Source organism: Antedon mediterranea, chromosome 4 (assembly GCF_964355755.1).
Source record: "Antedon mediterranea chromosome 4, ecAntMedi1.1, whole genome shotgun sequence".
Lineage (NCBI taxonomy): Eukaryota > Metazoa > Echinodermata > Crinoidea > Comatulida > Antedonidae > Antedon > Antedon mediterranea.
Window position 1 is genome coordinate 31789933 of NC_092673.1, and position 19063 is coordinate 31808995.

Sequence of the window (19063 nt, forward strand, 5' to 3'; positions counted from 1 at the left end):
TCTTCATAATTTCAAAATCATATTAATTTTTCATATCATTTTTATTGTTTCACAGAACATACAGTAAAAAACAGATCACAAGAAAAAGACCAATTGTTAAAAATGATGTACGAATCTAAAAAAAAAGGCTTTTTATAGGCTGAGTTTCCAAAGGACATTAAACATTACAATGTAAAACATAAAAATACTTCCTAAACTTAAGATATAATTTATAAATTCCATAGGAGCAATTAAGCGTATTAACTATCATGCATATTGATAGATTGACTTATTGTTTGTATTTTTTAAAAGAAAGTTCGGATAATAATTTAATGTTTAATCAATGTAACCGTCATTATGATTATTGTTTTAAATACACCCTAATTAAAGTAGCATATCTTTCAGAATACTACAAAATACTGTAGCAGAAATTATTACAGACAAACTGTAAATTCAAGCATACTGCACCCTTCAACCACGGAGGTAAAATAGATACCTCCATGCTTCAACACAGTGCATTTAATTAAGACATTTGTAATACTGTAAAACGATAGGCTTGCAGACGAATGGACAAATGATATCTCCAAGCAAAAATAAGGTTAAGTTAGTAAAAATTGATAAATTAGGTTATGAAAATATTCATGCCTGTATCTACTATTCTTTTTAATATTTTAAATCAACCAAAATATCAATGTTGATTGTAGAATAATCAACTAAATCCAAGGTAGAAATCTTATCATTAATTCAATGTTGAATTCGCGTTGAGATAACATTAGTAAACAAACGTAGGCGCGCCTAATTGTATTGATTGAAAATACGGCATCATTTCAAACGTTAACCAATGTGAAAACATGTTGTCATTTCAACCAAAATTGTCAACTGGATTTCAACGTTAAATTAAAGTTTATAAAAAAACATACTAACTTGTTTAAAACACAATCTAATTTTTAACCTTTATCAATGTTGAAAACATGTTGTCATTTTAACCAAAAATGCCAACTAGATTTCAACGTTGAATTAACGTTAAAACAAAGTTGATAAACAAACGTGTTATTTGTTAAAATCATGTTGCCATTTTACCCACCAGCTCGATTTTAACGTTAAATAGTCGTTGAAATGAGATTGATAGAGAAACGTAAATGGGGTTAAAACATAAAAACATAATTTCAACTTTTTTTTCAATGATGAAATGTTGCCATTTTAACCAAAAATGCCAACTCGATTTTAACGTTAACTTAACGTTGAAATGAGATTGATAAAGAAACGTAATACTGTAATGGGGTTAAAACATGCCATCATCATTTACAACCTTTATCAAAGAATATATATCACAAGAATGAGTATTCCGCGATTTTTGCATGAGAAATTTGTAACAGAGAGCTCCAGTGAGTGATGCCCGCCCTCATAAGGGCGGATGTATACATACTAAATAAGACTTGATTTAATAGATATTATACATGTCACATTAAATAGAATTATGATAATAGTTTTTGCAATTTTAAACTATTTTATAATACATATTTATTAACAAACTAGTGTACATTCACTTTTACAGACAATTATTTACTAACATGCTAAGTTAGTTCACAAAAAAGGCCTAACACAGCAACACCAAAAATCAATGAATCGTTACTCAGCATGGCCTATTCTTTACCATTGCCGTGTACTACTCTACGCCCGGTAAATTAAGTATTGTTTTTATGATATAAATTAGTATAAAATACATGTTATTAATAGGACAAAATGTTAAATGTTATTAACATTTATTTGTTTTACCAGAAACAAGTTAAATATAGGAATATTATTAAACAATCCTTCGTGAAATCGCGTAAACACCAACACGCCCGGTCACGCTATCGTAGCGCCCGGTTGATAAAGCAAACTGTTTATACGGCAGTTTTTACTAAATAAATTGCATAAAACGAACAATTAAATATCCAAATAGTATTTAACATGAAGTTGGCATGTAGTTGATAACATTTTTTATCATGAAAATACTACCGGTGGTCTAGCCTTTGATTATTGAAACCGTCACAAAAAGTTGTATACATCCCAGATACATCCACACTTATGGCGGCGCCCTACCACATGGACAATATTACTGTTACAGGGAAAATCGCGGATTACTCATTCTTGTTATATATATTCTTCTGCCTTTATTCAATGATGAAAACATTGTTAAAAAACACTACCTACTTTCAATTTTTTGAAACACATTATTTTAACCAAAATCAACTGGATTTAAACGTTAAATTAACATTGATAAATAAACGTTAACGGTTAGTTATAAAGATAATTTTCAACATTGAATCATCGTTTTGAATACGCTGTTAACATGATGTTGAAATGATGTTCTGTGCCCGATGGGATAGTTTTAATTTGACTTGAAATTCCGAATTACTTTCCGTTTACTAAATTCCGTGGCCACACACTCCGCATCGGCTTCTTGGTAGCTTAATCCGTATTTCTTGCGGACTAGGTAGATTATTGCTTCCTTTGCCGCAACTAGTGTTATGTAATTTTCAGTATTTCTATAAAGGGAAAAATAAAACAATTTAATAATATTCTGTATACCGTACCGTACTTTAATGTTACAGTGTAGAGGCGGTATATTTTAGGGTAGGACTGGCCCGTCGAAGCTAAAGCGAGTCGAACGGTATTAGGGTGGGCAAATAACTGAAGTACGCAATTCGTTTTTGGGACGTTGTACGGTTTTTTTTTCATTATGAGTGTATGGAGACTTATTGACAAATTACAACAACATTACGTGTAATTTGGAAACATATCTGCTATTGATTCCGAATTGATCATGGAGTTAAACTCTATCTAATGTACATTTTTTTTTTTTAAATAAAAACAATCCAAGATAAATTTGAAGTAGTGACGTGAACCTCTTTCCTCCACTACGCATCCCCTCATCATCACCCCACCCAACACATCTTTCAACACCCTTTAGAGTCAAAATATCAGTTTACTTACAAAACATCTTCTCTGCAATGATTGCTGAGCCTTGTTGCTGACGGGGGAAGATTGTATATACATCTGATCGCCTTTGTTGTGTATGGTTTTCTGTTAAAGGTTAAAACAAATATGATGGATAACAGTTAATCATTGGGTATATAGGCCTATGTAACAAGTTATGAGGATTGGACACCAATTGCATTTCAGAATATATTTTTTACCTTGGGTCTTGCCATGTGGAGTATGTCATTTTTCTTAGCATTTGCTCTACTAAATGAAAGTAATCCTACGTAGAAAATAAACTATTAACGATTATTTCATGTCATTACTGCAAAGCACATCACAATACATTATATTTTATATTTCTGTTTTTCTTTAAAATTGCGTGTGTACAAAGTAACTTACGTCAGCATCCAAGAATTTGGAAGCAAACCCAAGTCAGTCCTTTTGAATGTACAGGTATTTATCATTGTCTGTATTTTGAAAATATTCCATATGCCGTTTCCTAAGAGAAAAACAATAGGCTACTGATTGCAATGTTATGTTACATGTGTAGCATGAGACATTACAATAAGGAGTCTTTGCTTAACAAACTTGCTAATGTTAATTGGGAGTCAACTTTATCATGTAACAAAGTAAATGAGGCTTGGTTTAAGTTTAAAACTGTATTTTTAGGTGTCATTGACGAAATAGCTCCTGTGAAAGAAGTTAGAATTAAATGTAGAACTGAACCTTGGATGAATGATAATATCCTTCTGGATATTCGTCAAAGAGACAAACACCTATTTTTATTTAAGAAATTCCATTGTAAAGACATGTACTCTAAATATTGTAAATTAAGAAATAAGATACAAAGAGATGTTAAGAAAGCTAAATCAGAATATTTCAAAACTAAGATTGAGGAAAACAAGGGTAATCCCAAAAAACTTTGGCAAACCCTAAAATCTACAGGTTTTAGTCAACAAAGTAAATCTCAAAATACAATTGTACTTAATAATAATGGTCATCCATGCACTGAACCATTTTCTGTAGCTAATCTCTTCAACAAATTTTTCACTAATGTTGCTTCTTTGTTAACTGATAAATTACCAAATTGTAATAATATATTTGGTGTTAATACTACACCCTTCAAACAATACTATAAGAACAAAGGGATAAAGAAGAACAGTTTCGTTTTACAAACTATATCTAATGATTTTGTACTTGACCAACTAAATTCTTTAAATCCTAGCAAAAGTACAGGACTTGATAACATTCCTGCTAGATTTCTTAAGGATGGAGCTAATATTATTGTTCAGCCAATAACACATAATTGTTAATTTATCATTATCTCTAAAGGTTTTTCCTAATGATATGAAATTTGCTAAGGTCACACCATTATTTAAAAAGAACAATAGGCAGGAAGTTAGTAATTATAGACCTATTAGCATCTTACCAGTAATATCTAAGATAATCGAAAAAGCTGTTTTTGTACAATTACATAACTATCTCAATGAAAACAATGTAATTAATGATTTTCAATCAGGTTTTAGAGGAAATTATTCTACTGATACTGCTTTAATTAATTTAACCGATCATATAAGATCTGAAATATCTAAAGGTAACTTTACAGGTTTGGTAGTCCTTGACATACAAAAGGCTTTTGATACAGTCAACCATCAGATATTATTGCAAAAACTGGTTCATATGGGCATTGATAAAGATTCTTTATTATTGTACAGAAAAGGTCGGACGACTACACACAGGTTAGCAAATGAGTAGATATACCACGGGAATAAGTTTGAGATGAATCTGTTTATTAAACGTCTCATTCAATTCTACAAATAAATACAGAAAAGAATCATAAACAACCTTTAACCTTATACCATAGCATATAACCTCAATAATCATTTACAAATCTCCATACAAACATTCAATCATAAATAAACTGTTAAAAGCATAATCAAATATAAACAATACTGAGTATTAAAATACAGATACAATAATGTTTCTCATACACTTGTCATTAATGTTCTTGGTAACTTTCATCATAATACCACATTTTACATAGATTTTAACATGACTCACAACTTTGCCGGGCATAAATACTTCCAGATTATACAGCGTACAGTTTCTACAGTTACGTTCTCAGGTTAGCAAAAGCACATGAATAACTCCATAGCCTAAAACAATATAATTATATTCATTATGTATCAATATCCCTGCTTAACTCATACGTATAAACAAACCTCCATTCAGAACAAAAGGCTGCGCAACTCTGATCTATAAATAATGTTAACCTACAGCAAAGTTAAGTCGACGCGAGGTCAGATACGAATCACCCATGCGTGACGGATCAAATTCAGAGTGAACATTCTTATGCAACCGGTCTATACCTAGAAATTCTAAGTTACATACATAGCATCTAAAGAATCAACATTATCATGTGAACCAATATATCGGATACTAAATTTAGCCTAAATATATTTTAGGAATATTACAAAATGTTTCGGTCTATCATCATAACAACCTTGTCTTATATGGTCTACCGTATCACTCAAAATGGCGGCTACCACGATGCAGCACATGTTCAAGATAAATCTCATAATTAAAGGCAAAATATCGTAACTATGACTAAACAAATAGTATCACATAAATATAATAAACTTACATTTATCATTGTAATTTACACAAGCAATCGTACGGAACAGATCACGGAAATATAGACGGAATTTCCGGACAGCTCAATTACACATGTCTACAGTAACTCGACTATAGCTGAACTGTACCACACAACCGTAGGTGGCAGCAAATATTACTCGATCGTATATAAGATTATCGCAATAATCCTACAATTATGGTTTGAATCATATTTGAAAGATCGCAAACAAATTACATCAGTAAATGGCGTTCAGTCTCAACCATGTACTATATCTAGCGGAGTTCCGCAAGGTAGCATTTTAGGACCTCTTTTATTCATATGCTACATGAATGACATCCCAATTAGTGTAAATTGCAATATTATGTTATATGCTGATGATACAATATTGTTGTCTTCTGGTAATGATATTAGACAAATAGCTAATGATTTAAGTTCAAACCTGGAATCATGTAACAACTGGCTTATAAACAACAAACTATCATTACATCCTGATAAAACTGAATCAATATTGTTTGGTACTAAAAGAAAACTTAAGAATGTTCATGATTTTGCTGTTATGTTTAAAAATAAGTTGATATGTAAGAAGAATATGATCTCATATCTTGGTTGTTTGCTTGATGAAGACCTGTCTGGAGAATCTATAGTTCAAAAAGTTCTTAGTAAGACTAATTCAAGACTTAAATTTTTGTATAGACATTCTGCATGTCTAAATTTCTTTTCTCGTAAAATTTTATGTTCGGCACTGATTACTTGTCACTTTGACTATGCATGTTGCTCCTGGTTTTCCGGTGTTTCTAAAAAACTTAAACAAAGACTCCAAACCAGTCAAAATAAAGTTGCTAGGTTTATATTAAATAAAAATAATCGTGCACATATTGGTAAAGACGAACTGAACCAAATCGGTCAATTATGTCTAGAGGATAGAATTTGCCAACTCAAACTTAATCATGTTCATAAGATTTTTTATGGAAAATCAGTACCTTATTTGACTGAAAAGTTTCAAAGAGTTTCATCTAACCACCATTATATGACTAGAAGTAGTGTCAATGGTTTTTCAGTTCCTATATCTGATAGTCAGATATCTAAAACGTTTTATTATACAGGCATAAAGGCATGGAATAACCTACCTCATTCCATTCAACAAATAGAAAACAAATTTAATTTTAAGAAAAATGTTAAATCACATTTCTGTTCTACCAAATAATTTTATAAGTCAATCATAATCTTTAATTTAACTTGTTTTTTATATTATTGTTTTTGTAATATTTACGTGTTTAATGCAATACTTTGTAATGTTTATATTTTTTATTTTAGATTGTAAAAGGATCCCAATGGAAATAAGCTGATAAGCTTTTTGGGCTATCCTGGAAAGTCTTTTATAAATGTATTATTTGTAATGTCCGTAATTTATGTTATCACTTTGTATGTATTTTTTATGATGATTTTCCAAATAAATTCAAATCAAATCATAGTATATGTGCATAACCTTATTATTTCAGTTACTTTTTTTATTGGTTGTACTTACTTTGCTTCGGGCACATTCTCTGACATAACTGTCATTACGTATGACGACATATCATCAAACTAAAGATAATTTAGAAAGTGTAACAGTTATATGAACCAACACAGGATTTTCAACAGGGTAATGAATGGTTTAAAATGTAGATTAAACCGGGAAAATGGGGCTTAGGCCTACAGAAAATATTGTGTGTGATGTTGGTGATAGGAGTTGGTGTTTTAATTATTTTACACTTTGTAACCAAATTTACCTGTTCATTAATATTATTCGGATGTTAATAATGTGTCATCGCACCGGTTGTCACTGTGCGCTTCCTGACATAAAGAAATAATTAACTACAGTAATACCTTTTATTAATCGAACACCTTTGGTACCCAACGTATTGTCTTCCAAATAGCCCTGTTCAGAAGGAACTGAACAAGTACATACTTCCTAATTTATATGGTTTGAAAGGCAGAATAAACAGGGGAAAATGGAGCTCAGGCCTACAGGAAATAGTGTGTTTGATGTTAGTGATAGGAGTTGGTGTTTTATTTATTTTACACTTTGTAATCAAATTTACCTGTTCATTAATATCTTCGGATGTGTCATCGCACCGGTTGTCACTCTGCGCTTCCTGAAATAAATAAATAATTAACTACAGTAATAACATTATTTATTTAATGGGACCCCTTTGGCACCCAAAACATTGTCTTCCAAATATTGTTCAGAAAACAACAACAGAAATTGTCCTAATTTCGGAGGGCTTTACTTTACTGAATTTTTACAAATATTACATTAAAACGAACATTAGCTGTTACGAAATGTGTTTGGGCCTATTAGGTACTATTATAGGACTTACCGTGTGTTGTATTTGTTCTGCAGTAGAATAGTGCAGCCCTTCTATGTATGCAAGATATATAGTTGGTAGCTCTGTGCCTACCATACAAGGTGGTTGGTTCTTGTCATTGTTGATGAAACGATCTTTATGTTTGACTGTAACATCCATGCTGCAGCCGTTAGTACAACCTGATCCCCCCACACACCTGGCGTTCGGACTCCTTCAATATATGCATCCCAAGTCATTTCCATGTCATTTAAGTCATGCGCCACTCTTTCCTGTAAACAAAAACAAAATCCGTATTGTATAGTGGCATAAAATCAATTATTCCTTTTGGCGAGGCGGACAGAAGTAGAGTACAATATCACAACCGATCTTAATGTATGAGTGTTCAATTCTGATTCATTATTCAAACATATTATAAAGCATAATCAATGGAAACTTACTACTTTGACCGGATGTAATTAACATTTAAACAAGTCTCTGATTAATTAACTTCAGTTCAGTATCTTAAGCAGATTAACAGTTGGTAGATCCCTAAACATCACAGTATAAATATCTTAATGATATTTACTACAAACTGGTAAATTAACAGAATTAAATTACTTATAAAAACATCGATGCGAGTCAGCTGCTCGCCATGCTGGATCTACGCTAGTTTATTAGAGACAAGAAAGGACGCCCTCAATGTTAACTAAATAAATATCTGTTTCACACGAAACATCCTCCCCCACGATGCGACAATGTCGCATCAAATCTAGCACTACATTGCAATACTAATAACTTTCGGCTGGGCATATTACAGCTATCTTGTTGATAGGTCGGCTGAAATGTCCGGTGGCAGTTTTTAGTCGCGTGGAAGCGACTCTATAGTTCACTATGTCAGTCGGTCGGTCTGTCTGTCTGTCTGTCGGTCTGTCTGTCTGTCTGTCGGTCCGGTATCACTATGCGTTTTATCGCTTTATGACCTTATCTTGATATCAGTTTAATCTAGCTAAGTCAATTTTTCACAGAATATTCCTTATGGCCAGGAATCGATTTGGTTATGTTTTCACGGTGCGCAATAAAAAATTACGCGGTCTACGCACGATTTAACGAAATCACGTTTGTAATCATATCTTAACAACCATGAATCACAATTAAATAAAATTTGGTACTCATAAATTTCAGGGCATAAATCATCATATGGCAATACAATTACGTGCGTAGCGCATGTAACGCATGCGTACGCGCGCTTAAAATTTTCAAAATTTATTTTCGATGAAATAAGAGTACGTTTCAGGCAATTTTAAGCGTTTACAAAATTGCCATGAGTGCGCAGATTTTTGCGCGCGCACTGCGCGTTATATGTTATTGCGCACTCTTTTTGCCCGATTTCTCTTTTCTTGACTTACTTTTCAACTCGAAATTACGTTATACGAGCACGTCAAAAGTGACAGGCTACGCACGTGTAAATTTAAAAAATACAAATGTTTTTTAACATTTCAACATTTTTAAACATGTTCAGTAATTTCGGTCAGTATAGTTCACTATGTCGGTCGGTCCGTCTGTCTGTCGGTCTGTCTGTCGGTCTGTTTGTCTGTCGGTCCGGTATCATTATGCATTGTAGCACGCGATTTAATGGCTGTTGGCCTTGTTACTTTAATGTTGCGGATTCGACCATCGGCTCCGGGATACACTTCGGTGATTCTTCCAAGGTGCCACTTCCCACGAATAGCATTCGGGTCTGAAAGTATTACCACATCATTCACTTTTACGTTGCGTCTGTCTACATTCCACTTGCGTCGAGGTACTAACAGTGGAAAGACGTCTCTAGTCCACCGCTTCCAGAATGCATTAACTATCTTCTGTACATATTCTAATCTTTCTCTCGGGTTCTTGCTTGGCCGGAATGGTCCTTGAGGTACTCTACTAGATGATCGACCTAACAAGATATCGTTGGGGCAGATATATTTAACATCATCTGGATCATTTGGAATTCTTCCAATAGGACGTTCGTTGACTAGGTTGGCTATTTCTTGAAAACATGTATGAAGCTCAAATGGTGTCAGTTTCTGTTCACCTACAGCCTTCTTCAGTGCCAACTTGCAGCTTTTTACTAGTGCTTCAGCGCACCCATTTTGGTGTGGAGCGAGTGGGGTGGTGAATTTCCAGATTACTTGTTGTTCAGCACAAAATTCCTTTAATTCCTCTTTGCTCCAACCTTGGATCATTTGTCGCAGTTGTCTTTCAGCACCAATAAACTGTGTACCATTATCACTCTGGATCATTTTCGGCTTTCCTCGGATTGCAAAGAATCGTCTAAGTACTAACAGAAACTCCATCGTAGAACAATCGGTTGCTACTTCCAGGTGTACAGCTCGGGTGTTGAGGCAAGTAAAGATGACTCCATAATGTTTTGCTGTCTTGTTTCGGCTAATTTTGACAATATATGGCCCGAAATAGTCGCATGCTGTATAATAGAAAGGTGATGTATCAGAAGCCATTCTTTCTACAGGAAGATCAGCCATAAATTGCGTCTCAGTTTGGTGTTCCATGGTTCTGCATTTTACACAACGAAATTTAATCGTCTTGGCTAAATTCGTCACACCAATTATCCAGTATCTGCTTCGGACTTTAGCAGCTGTGGTAGCAACTCCGTAGTGACCCCGCTCGTGAACATTCCGTGTAATCAGATAGGAAATATGGTTATCTCTCGGTAGTAATACTGGATGACGTTGGTCGTACGACAATAGACTTTTCGAAGCTCTTCCTCCTACGTATAGTAACTTATCTTTAAGGAACGGGCTTAAGGATTTCAACTCTCCTTTCTGAATTCTGACATTAAGTTGTTTCTGAGCATCAAAAATCCAGTACTCTTCCGCTATGTTTAATTCTTCCGCGGAAAGTGAACCCTCATTTATACTGCATTTCGCCTTCAGGTTAGCAATAAATCTAAAAACATACGCTGTGACTCTGATTAACTTCCTCCAGCAGGAAAACCTTTCGCTGTCGATGACGACTTTCTTCTCTGCGCTTACCATTAACACCGTCTTATCTTTCTTCCTTTCTTGATCTATTTCTTTAGTGTCCGCTTTAGGAATAGACTTTGGCCACTGTTCTTCCGGTGACTTCAGAAAGGCTGGTCCATTTTTTCCATTCATTCTCCAGGTTCTTTATATTAATACCTCTGGATACTTGGTCGGCGATGTTGTTTTCTCCTGGTATATGACGCCAATCAGATGGATCTGTATGACCCTGAATTTCAGCAGATGCATTAAATACAATTCTTACAGGTGTCGATTTTTTCTCTGATCTGATAATGGCGTGGTGTGGCAGGTAACATATTGGTCCATCATAAGTCGCTATTTCATTCTCTGACAGTTTCCAGGAAAAACCTAATTGTACCATTTCTTCCATTTGTTGCTGATAGCATTTCATGTGTGATGGGTCTTTTTTCAGTCGATTCTCAGTCGAGACTAGCATTCTCTCGGCAAGCAGTTGGTTGTCAATTAGCTTTGAAGCATCCTTTTTCCATGGGTATGGTATTTGCCACTTGTCTCCAACCTTTTTACAGGACTCCCACATCACGTTGTACTCTTGTCTCTCAGAAGGTGTCAACTTTAGTTTATCAGATGGTGATTGATTACAGGAACAATTTGGCAACTGAACCCCCATTTCTTCTGTTCTCCAAAACTTAGATAAATCGGTCTTCTCAGTTAAGTTGATAGTTAACACTGTCATATTATGTTTGTGGTGGTTGTTGGATGACCCGAATGTTACCCAGCCTAATGGTGATTTTCTGAGTAAGTAGCCATCTACTTGCCTGGTCTCTCCGCTATGCATCATAGGATAGTCTACACCAATTAGAACATCAACCGCACCATCTCCTCGGCTCAACGTACAGCCTAACTCTCGTTCTAAACTCTTAATGACATTCTTGTTGGGCTTTTTCACATTGGCTATCTCAGGAACTCCAATAGCAGATATCGTATGCTCTTTCTGGTTAGCTAAGATTGTGACTCGGTAGATTTTGGTCTGATGGGCTTGAATTTCATCTCCTAGGGTACCAATGTCAATACTTATTGGTTTTCCTTCCAGGTTGAGTCCCTCTGTTACAGTTTGTCGAATTAACGTTACGTTAGCTCCCGAATCGAGCATGACATTACCAGCTATGTGATTGTCACCAACACCTAACCTCACAGTAATTACAGGTAACACAACATCATTGGCATTTGCAGCTACACTAGCTAAATTATTAGTAGGAGTTTGGTGAAGAAGTATATGATGGTATGACTCGCACTTGTCTTTGCTGCATTGCTTTCGTCGGTTGCAAGTCCTCATGTTGTGGTTTTTGGCGGCTCTCTTCAGACAACTAAAACAGGCATGTACTTCTTTTGCCATCTTTAGACGGGCTGCTGCATTTAATCCTGCTATCACGGTACACTGGTCTGGCCAATGATCATTGGTGTTACAACCCCAGCATTTCTTCCAAGTAGACTTATGTTGGTTTGCCTTCTGTTGATTGGATTTATGTTGGTTATCTGGTTTGGCTTGACCATCTATTTCCTGCTGTCCCATATTAACTTTACCTTGAGCAGGTGACTGGGTACTACGGACGGCTGCAGTGGCTCTCATTCTAGACCTCATTTCTACTTCAAGAAACTTAAGCAAACCTTCTAAGGAAGCGTCTTCTTCTTTTTGTTGTAGACATCTTGCATACACTTTCCTATCCTCTGTGGTTAGTTTCATCTCAATTAGGGCTAGCATATGATTATTGTTCATATCCGCTTCCTTACCAACTTGTTTTAGTATGTTCAAACATCTTCTGACTAGGTGTGAGAACTCACAAAAGCGATGATCTTTTCCTTCTTTAAGCACTCTAAACTTTGATATATCTTGTGTCACAGCATCTGAAATTATTTTTGGATCCCCATAATATAGATCTAGGTACTTCCAGCATGCAACATAGTCGGTTCCTATTCCCTTTAGTAACTCTAATGGTTTGCCTGTTAGACTGGTCCTCAGTATTGAAACAGCATCTCTTGGTTCATAGACAGGTTCAATCATGTGTTTAAAGTCATCTCTAAAGGTCCAGTATTCTCTGACGTCTCCACTAAACACAGGTAACTTTGGTTTTTCAACCCTAGGTTTCAGTTTTATCTGGCGTGTCTGCATAGTTGATGAAGAATTCAAAGACTCGATGACTTCACTAACTGGATCTGACAGGGCTGCAGAATTAATCGAAGCAGGTGGTGACTGATTAGACAGTCCGTGTACTTGTACTGGTAAGGGAAGTTGAGGTGGATTTTTTTTCAGAGCCATTTTGTATTTAGCCTTAATTGCTAAAAACTCATCCATACATGTCTGAATATATTCCTCCTCCTTGTTGTATGCTTCCTCATCTTTAATCATTTCGCAATACTCATCGTGTCTGTCTTGTAGTCCATGAAAGGCCAATTCCAGTTTTCCAAATTCTGTTTGGATTTCCTCAACGGATTCATCATGATCAATCAGGTTGTCCAGGTGTTTCTTCTGCCTGGTGAATCTGGACTTACTTGTTCGTCTCTTCATTTTCTTTTCCTCCATCACTCCTCAGCGGTTTACAATAGTAAATTGAATTGTGGCGAGGCGGACAGAAGTAAATATACAATATCACAACCGATCTTAATGTATGAGTGTTTATTTAACACCATTCAATTCTGTAAAGATTGAATAAAAACAAAGGTTACAGTAAAAGTCAACCTGACTAAAAAGCTCATGTAAATATAAAGATGAAACATACATAAAACATTATTTCAATATTAGATTAATGCATCCATAATCATCAACCCTTTCAATAATGACTTGTCATTAGACAGTTAACAATATTCCTTTCATGTTCAATTCTGATTCATTAATTCAAACATATTATAAAGCATAATCAATGGAAACTTACTACTTTGACCGGATGTAATTAACATTTAAACAAGTCTCTGATTAACTTCAGTTCAGTATCTTAAGCAGATTAACAGTTGGTAGATCCCTAAACATCACAGTATAAATATTTTAATGATATTTACTAAAAACTGGTAAATTAACAGAATTAAATTACTTATAAAAACATCGATGCGAGTCAGCTGCTCGCCATGCTGGATCTACGCTAGTTTATTAGAGACAAGAAAGGACGCCCTCAATGTTAACTAAATAAATATCTGTTTCACACGAAACACCTTTGTTGTTGTACACGTTAGATAGTGCTTTAGAGGATTATTTAGAGTTCATCATAATTCTATTACAAGGACTTTTAAATGACATAATAACTTCACACCTCCCAATCCTCCTTGTGGTCGTCGAGAAAATCTGCCACAGCATTCCTCATGTCAGCCTGAGTCAATCCATGCCATTGCAGAAGCATGTTGGATTCTTGTGCAAGGGCATGGTAGAGACAATTGCCATCACCAGGGGTTGGAGGGTCACATATTTTGAGTCTGGCATCATAAAGTTTTTTCTGTAATAGATTGTTTCTTTCTACTTCTTGCTTAAACGCTCTGCTTGTTTCATTTAAGGCATCTAACAATGCCAGAGATTCTGCAACGTAAGCTAAAATAAATAATATTAGATAAATACCTTCATGAAAATGTATACGTAGGCTATGTGTATTTTAGCGTCGCTTATGATACATTGTTATATAGTCATGCGTTCGTCTTAAACTAACTATAAGTTTTTGTACAAACACAAGCGATACAAACCATTCATTTCTTCTGTCCATTTTTCTGGGAGTGAGTAAAACAATCTGCTGACATCAGATTTATCAGGACCTTTAAAAATAAGAACAGTTAGTTATGCCAAAACTATAAATCGTTTAAAATTGTGTTATTTAAACTAACGATAAGTCTCAATTTTATTACTTTTTAAAAATATTTTTACCTTCTCTTGAAGCATGGAGGTCTACTAAAATGTGTGCAATCTCGCTTTTTAAATCATCAGTGCCTGCAAATGTGTGAATAATAAACTTTACAAAACATAATATTACTTTTAAATATCCTTTTATCTATTATATATGCAAATACATTGTTGAAAATACTGAGATTTTTTTAATCTACAAAGATATATGTAAGTAATTATTGTGAGTGTTCTGTGTAACCTACTTCGATTTTTAGTCGCGTGCAAACGAGAATCTACAGCTCGCTATGTCGTTCGTTTGGTTGGTCGGTCGCTCGGTCGGTCGGTAAACATTAACTCAAATTTTAGCAGGCGAATGCAGCCATGTATATGACCTTATTTCATTACTATTGACTTACTATCTTCCAGATTGGCATTAGTATTCATACATTTATGGTCTTCTTCTGGCACATGGGAGCGGGCTTCTTCTGACATAACATCAAATGAAACAACATCATCTAACAAAATTCAAATGACATGGTGGGAAATTGTACTGTTTCATCTTAAAGTATGTTCGTTGTTTAGGGGTTTTCATGTTGTAGGTTACATGTTTATCACATTAAACCATGAATTGTAAATGTTCTTATTGGCCTACATGATTACTTCTCGAATAGTATAAGTTGTAACGTTACTGTACCATTTATGTTTTCGACTGGAATAAAGAAACAACTATCAATTGATTTATAGTTATTTGTGTCAGAGTCGTCTGATTCTATAAAATAAAACACAATTATTTAAAAATGATATGACGGTACTCTTTACTACTGTACTGTGATGTGTCCAAAACTATTTCTAGTACAACTTACCATTACTTTCATCCGAAATTTCGGGTAAAGGCACGTCTATAAAGAGAATAAAAAAGAGAAAAGAACAATTATATACATACATACAAATTATAACATTTGGGATATTAAAACAATTGGAACAAGTACGTACCTGTCGACATACCGACAACTGCTTTATGGAATCGGTCGATCATAAGCTTCTTTCCAAATACTTTTTCCATATTTGCAATATTCTTCGTGTTCAATGATACATTATGACCATCCAAGATATCCAAGGAAGGCAAAAATATGTGAAGATGCTTTCATATTGTTCAGAAAATGTATGTCCCTTACTCTAGACCTATGTAACTGCTCTGCAACCTGTGTATTCAGCATGCCTTTTAGTTGTGGACATATGCCAACTCGACGCAATACTTCACTATCTTTATTTGTGTTGGACTGGTGGAACGTGTCATAAAGACAAAGACTGGCATTATCGTCTACACTTTCTAAATATGTGGTAAGTGATGGATACATATCATCCAGTGACGGCAGGTGTACTGACACACATCCCTCCTTTGCAGCTTTGATGTTTTGTTCTGTTGGTTCTAATAGACGACCTTCGTGTGGTTTGAACATTTTGCCTTTTGTTCGTTTGTTACCATGTCTTGCAACCATATGAGGCATGTCGCATATAATAACTGGTGGTTGTTTTGCAAAGGACTTTATCAAATCTACGTGATCCCTAGGTCTCTCCGCACGAACTAAAAACTTCACGCCGTAAACAATTCTGTGGGGGCAACTTGCCGAAAGCCAACCGCCTAAAATGAAAATGGAGAATTCATTATTAATGTATTAAATTACTTATACATCTCTCATGTTCATAATCAAACTGTAATAGTGTATTAATTAGTAGTGGTAGTAATTATGTGTTATTACAGAATCCATTACCATTACTCAGTCTTACTAATATTTTTTTTTTTAAACTGATAAAAACATACCTGAAGCACCCCAGACATTACTAAAAACCTTGTTGAACACACTATCCTTCGATAAATGTGAGCGTATTCTCAGAACTATGTCATGTTTTGAGCCAGTTGCCTGTATGCCGCACGTTTTGCATAGATGTTTTAGCTGACTCACCTTAATTATTGTAAACAAAAATATTGTTGTTAAATATTGAAATATAGGTCTACATGTAAACTGTCTGAAATATTAGGCATTAGGCCTAGTTTTCATTTTGTTACTATGTTGATGTACGACTACACTATTTGTATTCCAGTTGAGCTATACGTACTTTAACATGACGAGAATGTAGCATTTCAAGTAGCCGCTCCTCAGATGTCTCACGACAGTCGACCTCAAGTTGAGATGTTTCTCGGATTACCTTTCGGTGTTCTGAATTAGTAGCCCTATTTGCTCTTGTTTTCTCACCAATATATGGAGCCCAGTTTGTGTACGCCGCTTTGACACTAAATGGGTTGTTTTCCTTCTCTGTTTAAAATATATAAAAAAAAACATCGATTTAAACAACAAATTAACTGTTATGCCTATTTGTATTAGTCATTTTTGTATTTTTATTTACCTGCAAGTAATCCGTTGATAAGTTTTTCTTTTTTAATCTGTGACCAGAAACTCTGTACGTCTACCATGTCGTTTTCTTCATTAAGTTCTGGAAGTTCTAAACCTGAAACTTTAATTTGTAAAATTTCGCATTAAGTTAATGTAAAACTGTAATTGAGGCTGTAATAATTACTCTCCATGGATGGTTTTCTTATCTAATATTCTTACAAAAAAAAGTAAAGGGTTGTACCATCCAATGAGAAACACGCCTTTTTCTGTAAATCTGTTATAAGTACAGGCGGTTCGATGCCACAGGTTACACACGTAAAGTTGTAGGATCTTTGGCTTAGGGCCTCAAAGTGTTCCAGTCCACGTATTATTATGCTCGTTGGTAGTTTTTGGTTTAAAGTATTTTCCAAAGCTGCTATCACACTTCCGACAGCTGTATGACTCTGAAATGTAAATGTTCCCGATTAGTACAATCATTCACTATTAGATGGTGATATAAGATGCATGGTAATATCAAAATGTTACATTTCTCAAATTATTACATTCTTACAGGAGAAATAATTAAAACGTTCCAACAACGTACGAAATACACACAGAGAATCGAATTAAAATCTACTTAATACAATGTCATGCACAATACAAATAAATTTAAGTAAATATATTTTGATAATGCAGTATTACCATTTGGCTGTGACGCAAAAACTCCAACAAATGCAGAGAAATCGTCCAATTGTCATTGAAATTATGAATACCATCTTTGTGTTCTTGGTATCGATAAGGCAATGCACATACGTTACAAACTTTTATGTACATGTGCACATCTGTAAAAGGAAAAGGTAAAAACGGTATATAGATTGTAGATGACCAAACGATACAACTTCCGCAACGTTTTAACGTTTGCAAAAATTATGCAATATTTGGCGTCCGTTCTTGTATACAGTAAATCTAATCCGTCTTTGGTATCTTAACACTTTGACTGCCAGAGGTTTTTCCAGTTAGAAAGTGCCACCGCCAGCGTTTATAGCCCAATTCGATGTTTTTATCAAAGCTGATTGAAACTATGTATGTGATCTGATTTACATGTAATTTAGACTAAAATAATCAAAAAGATTTTAGCTTTACAATGGTACCAAGAACGATTTTCAAATCGCAATATGTAAATCGTAATAGTAAAATGAAAGTAACCCACTTTTTGAGTTTTTCGTAGTTTTGCGCAAGAAAGTCGAGATATACGCGATTTTGTGCAAGACATCACAATATGAAAATATCGCCCGGTGAGATCAACAAACAACGAAAAATTACTTACACGGCACCGGTAGGCCTATAAAAACAAGTTATCACTATCGAAAAATGTATTATATTTTATAAATCTTACATCAATGTTTCGCCAAAATCCACATAGTAAAGACACCAGGCCTAGTTAACTAGGCCTAAAGTTGGTCCAGAACCGTTTTACGACCGGGCCTAGGCTATAGCCTAGTACTACTACTAGCCTAGCTAGTAAAATGATGATAATATTCATACCATGTCTAAACAAGTTTGTTGCGTGAAACTCGGCCACTTACAGTGAAGCACCAAAACAATTAGGGTATACATACAATAATAAAATTAAAGACTTCATATTGAAAATTCATCCATTATTTTTTATTCAGATAACAAACAAGCATTCCAATCCACATAAACCTTTGTAATGCTTCGGCGGCATAGCTAGCGCGCGACCGATACACAATGCGCCAAACCATCGCTGTACGCGCTACTGTGATGCGTGGTGTATATTATTTCTACAGGTACCATTATGACAATCGTTCGTAACCAGATTAGTTACTTTCAAAAAGTAAAATATTCACGGTCCAGACCGAATATAGTGTCCATATTTATAGTATATACCAATAATTAACCTATCT

General features: G+C 34.7%; 5 protein-coding genes and 2 long non-coding RNA genes across 12 annotated transcripts in view; 1 reads left to right on the top strand and 6 right to left on the bottom strand.

The window, feature by feature from the left end:
• Positions 1–22: 22 nt before the first annotated feature.
• On the bottom strand, positions 23–8220 carry LOC140047299 (uncharacterized). 6 transcript variants are annotated; one of them, XM_072092229.1, is made up of 7 exons: positions 7942–8220; positions 7663–7716; positions 7107–7165; positions 3346–3445; positions 3162–3226; positions 2959–3048; positions 23–2510 (listed from the first exon to the last, which is right to left on the bottom strand). In XM_072092229.1, the coding sequence occupies exons 1-4, from the start codon at positions 8086–8088 to the stop codon at positions 3379–3381; spliced, it is 327 nt and encodes a 108-aa protein (XP_071948330.1). In that variant the 5' UTR covers positions 8089–8220; the 3' UTR covers positions 23–2510; positions 2959–3048; positions 3162–3226; positions 3346–3378. The 6 variants fall into 6 exon arrangements, 4 of the variants coding, with proteins under 4 accessions (XP_071948330.1, XP_071948331.1, XP_071948334.1 ...); XM_072092230.1 differs by lacking the exons at positions 7107–7165; positions 7663–7716; positions 7942–8220 and adding exons at positions 5008–5102; positions 5591–5747; XM_072092233.1 differs by lacking the exons at positions 7107–7165; positions 7663–7716; positions 7942–8220 and adding an exon at positions 5591–5747.
• Positions 8221–8244: 24 nt separating this feature from the next.
• On the bottom strand, positions 8245–10943 carry LOC140047782 (uncharacterized). The gene is made up of 2 exons (XM_072092817.1): positions 9561–10943; positions 8245–8295 (listed from the first exon to the last, which is right to left on the bottom strand). The coding sequence occupies exons 1-2, from the start codon at positions 10941–10943 to the stop codon at positions 8245–8247; spliced, it is 1434 nt and encodes a 477-aa protein (XP_071948918.1).
• Positions 10944–10983: 40 nt separating this feature from the next.
• LOC140047303 (uncharacterized) lies at positions 10984–14092 on the bottom strand. Its single transcript, XM_072092236.1, has 2 exons — positions 13838–14092; positions 10984–13601 (listed from the first exon to the last, which is right to left on the bottom strand). The coding sequence occupies exon 2, from the start codon at positions 13486–13488 to the stop codon at positions 10996–10998; it is 2493 nt and encodes an 830-aa protein (XP_071948337.1). The 5' UTR covers positions 13489–13601; positions 13838–14092; the 3' UTR covers positions 10984–10995.
• Positions 11302–19063, top strand: part of LOC140047306 (tRNA methyltransferase 10 homolog C-like) — a 129052-nt gene continuing 121290 nt past the window's right edge. The window contains exon 1 of the mRNA XM_072092239.1: positions 11302–11306. The gene's annotated coding sequence lies outside the window, so the exon portion shown is untranslated. The remainder of the gene's footprint in view (positions 11307–19063) is intronic.
• Positions 14639–15223, bottom strand: LOC140047984 (uncharacterized). Its single transcript, XR_011845012.1, has 3 exons — positions 15183–15223; positions 14809–14871; positions 14639–14699 (listed from the first exon to the last, which is right to left on the bottom strand). It is a non-coding gene; the product is annotated as an uncharacterized lncRNA (long non-coding RNA).
• On the bottom strand, positions 15506–15964 carry LOC140047876 (uncharacterized). Its single transcript, XR_011844985.1, has 3 exons — positions 15760–15964; positions 15630–15665; positions 15506–15535 (listed from the first exon to the last, which is right to left on the bottom strand). It is a non-coding gene; the product is annotated as an uncharacterized lncRNA (long non-coding RNA).
• On the bottom strand, positions 16033–18720 carry LOC140047783 (HMG domain-containing protein 3-like). The gene is made up of 8 exons (XM_072092818.1): positions 18684–18720; positions 17841–17980; positions 17401–17602; positions 17173–17280; positions 16885–17081; positions 16589–16730; positions 16157–16408; positions 16033–16046 (listed from the first exon to the last, which is right to left on the bottom strand). The coding sequence occupies exons 2-8, from the start codon at positions 17970–17972 to the stop codon at positions 16033–16035; spliced, it is 1047 nt and encodes a 348-aa protein (XP_071948919.1). The 5' UTR covers positions 17973–17980; positions 18684–18720.

Coding starts and splice junctions, on each gene's coding strand:
- LOC140047299 (XM_072092229.1), bottom strand. CDS start 8,088: ATGGATGTTACAGTCAAACATAAAGATCGTTTCATCAACAATGACAAG. Junction 7,717..7,941: donor CAGAACAAATACAACACACG/GTAAGTCCTATA, acceptor TATTTATTTCAG/GAAGCGCAGAGTGACAACCG. Junction 7,166..7,662: donor CCGAAGATATTAATGAACAG/GTAAATTTGATT, acceptor AATTATCTTTAG/TTTGATGATATGTCGTCATA.
- LOC140047782 (XM_072092817.1), bottom strand. CDS start 10,943: ATGGTAAGCGCAGAGAAGAAAGTCGTCATCGACAGCGAAAGGTTTTCC. Junction 8,296..9,560: donor GTCGAATCCGCAACATTAAA/GTAACAAGGCCA, acceptor TCATACATTAAG/ATCGGTTGTGATATTGTACT.
- LOC140047303 (XM_072092236.1), bottom strand. CDS start 13,488: ATGGAGGAAAAGAAAATGAAGAGACGAACAAGTAAGTCCAGATTCACC.
- LOC140047783 (XM_072092818.1), bottom strand. CDS start 17,972: ATGTACATAAAAGTTTGTAACGTATGTGCATTGCCTTATCGATACCAA. Junction 17,603..17,840: donor TTTTGCGTCACAGCCAAATG/GTAATACTGCAT, acceptor TTTACATTTCAG/AGTCATACAGCTGTCGGAAG. Junction 17,281..17,400: donor GGCGTGTTTCTCATTGGATG/GTACAACCCTTT, acceptor TACAAATTAAAG/TTTCAGGTTTAGAACTTCCA.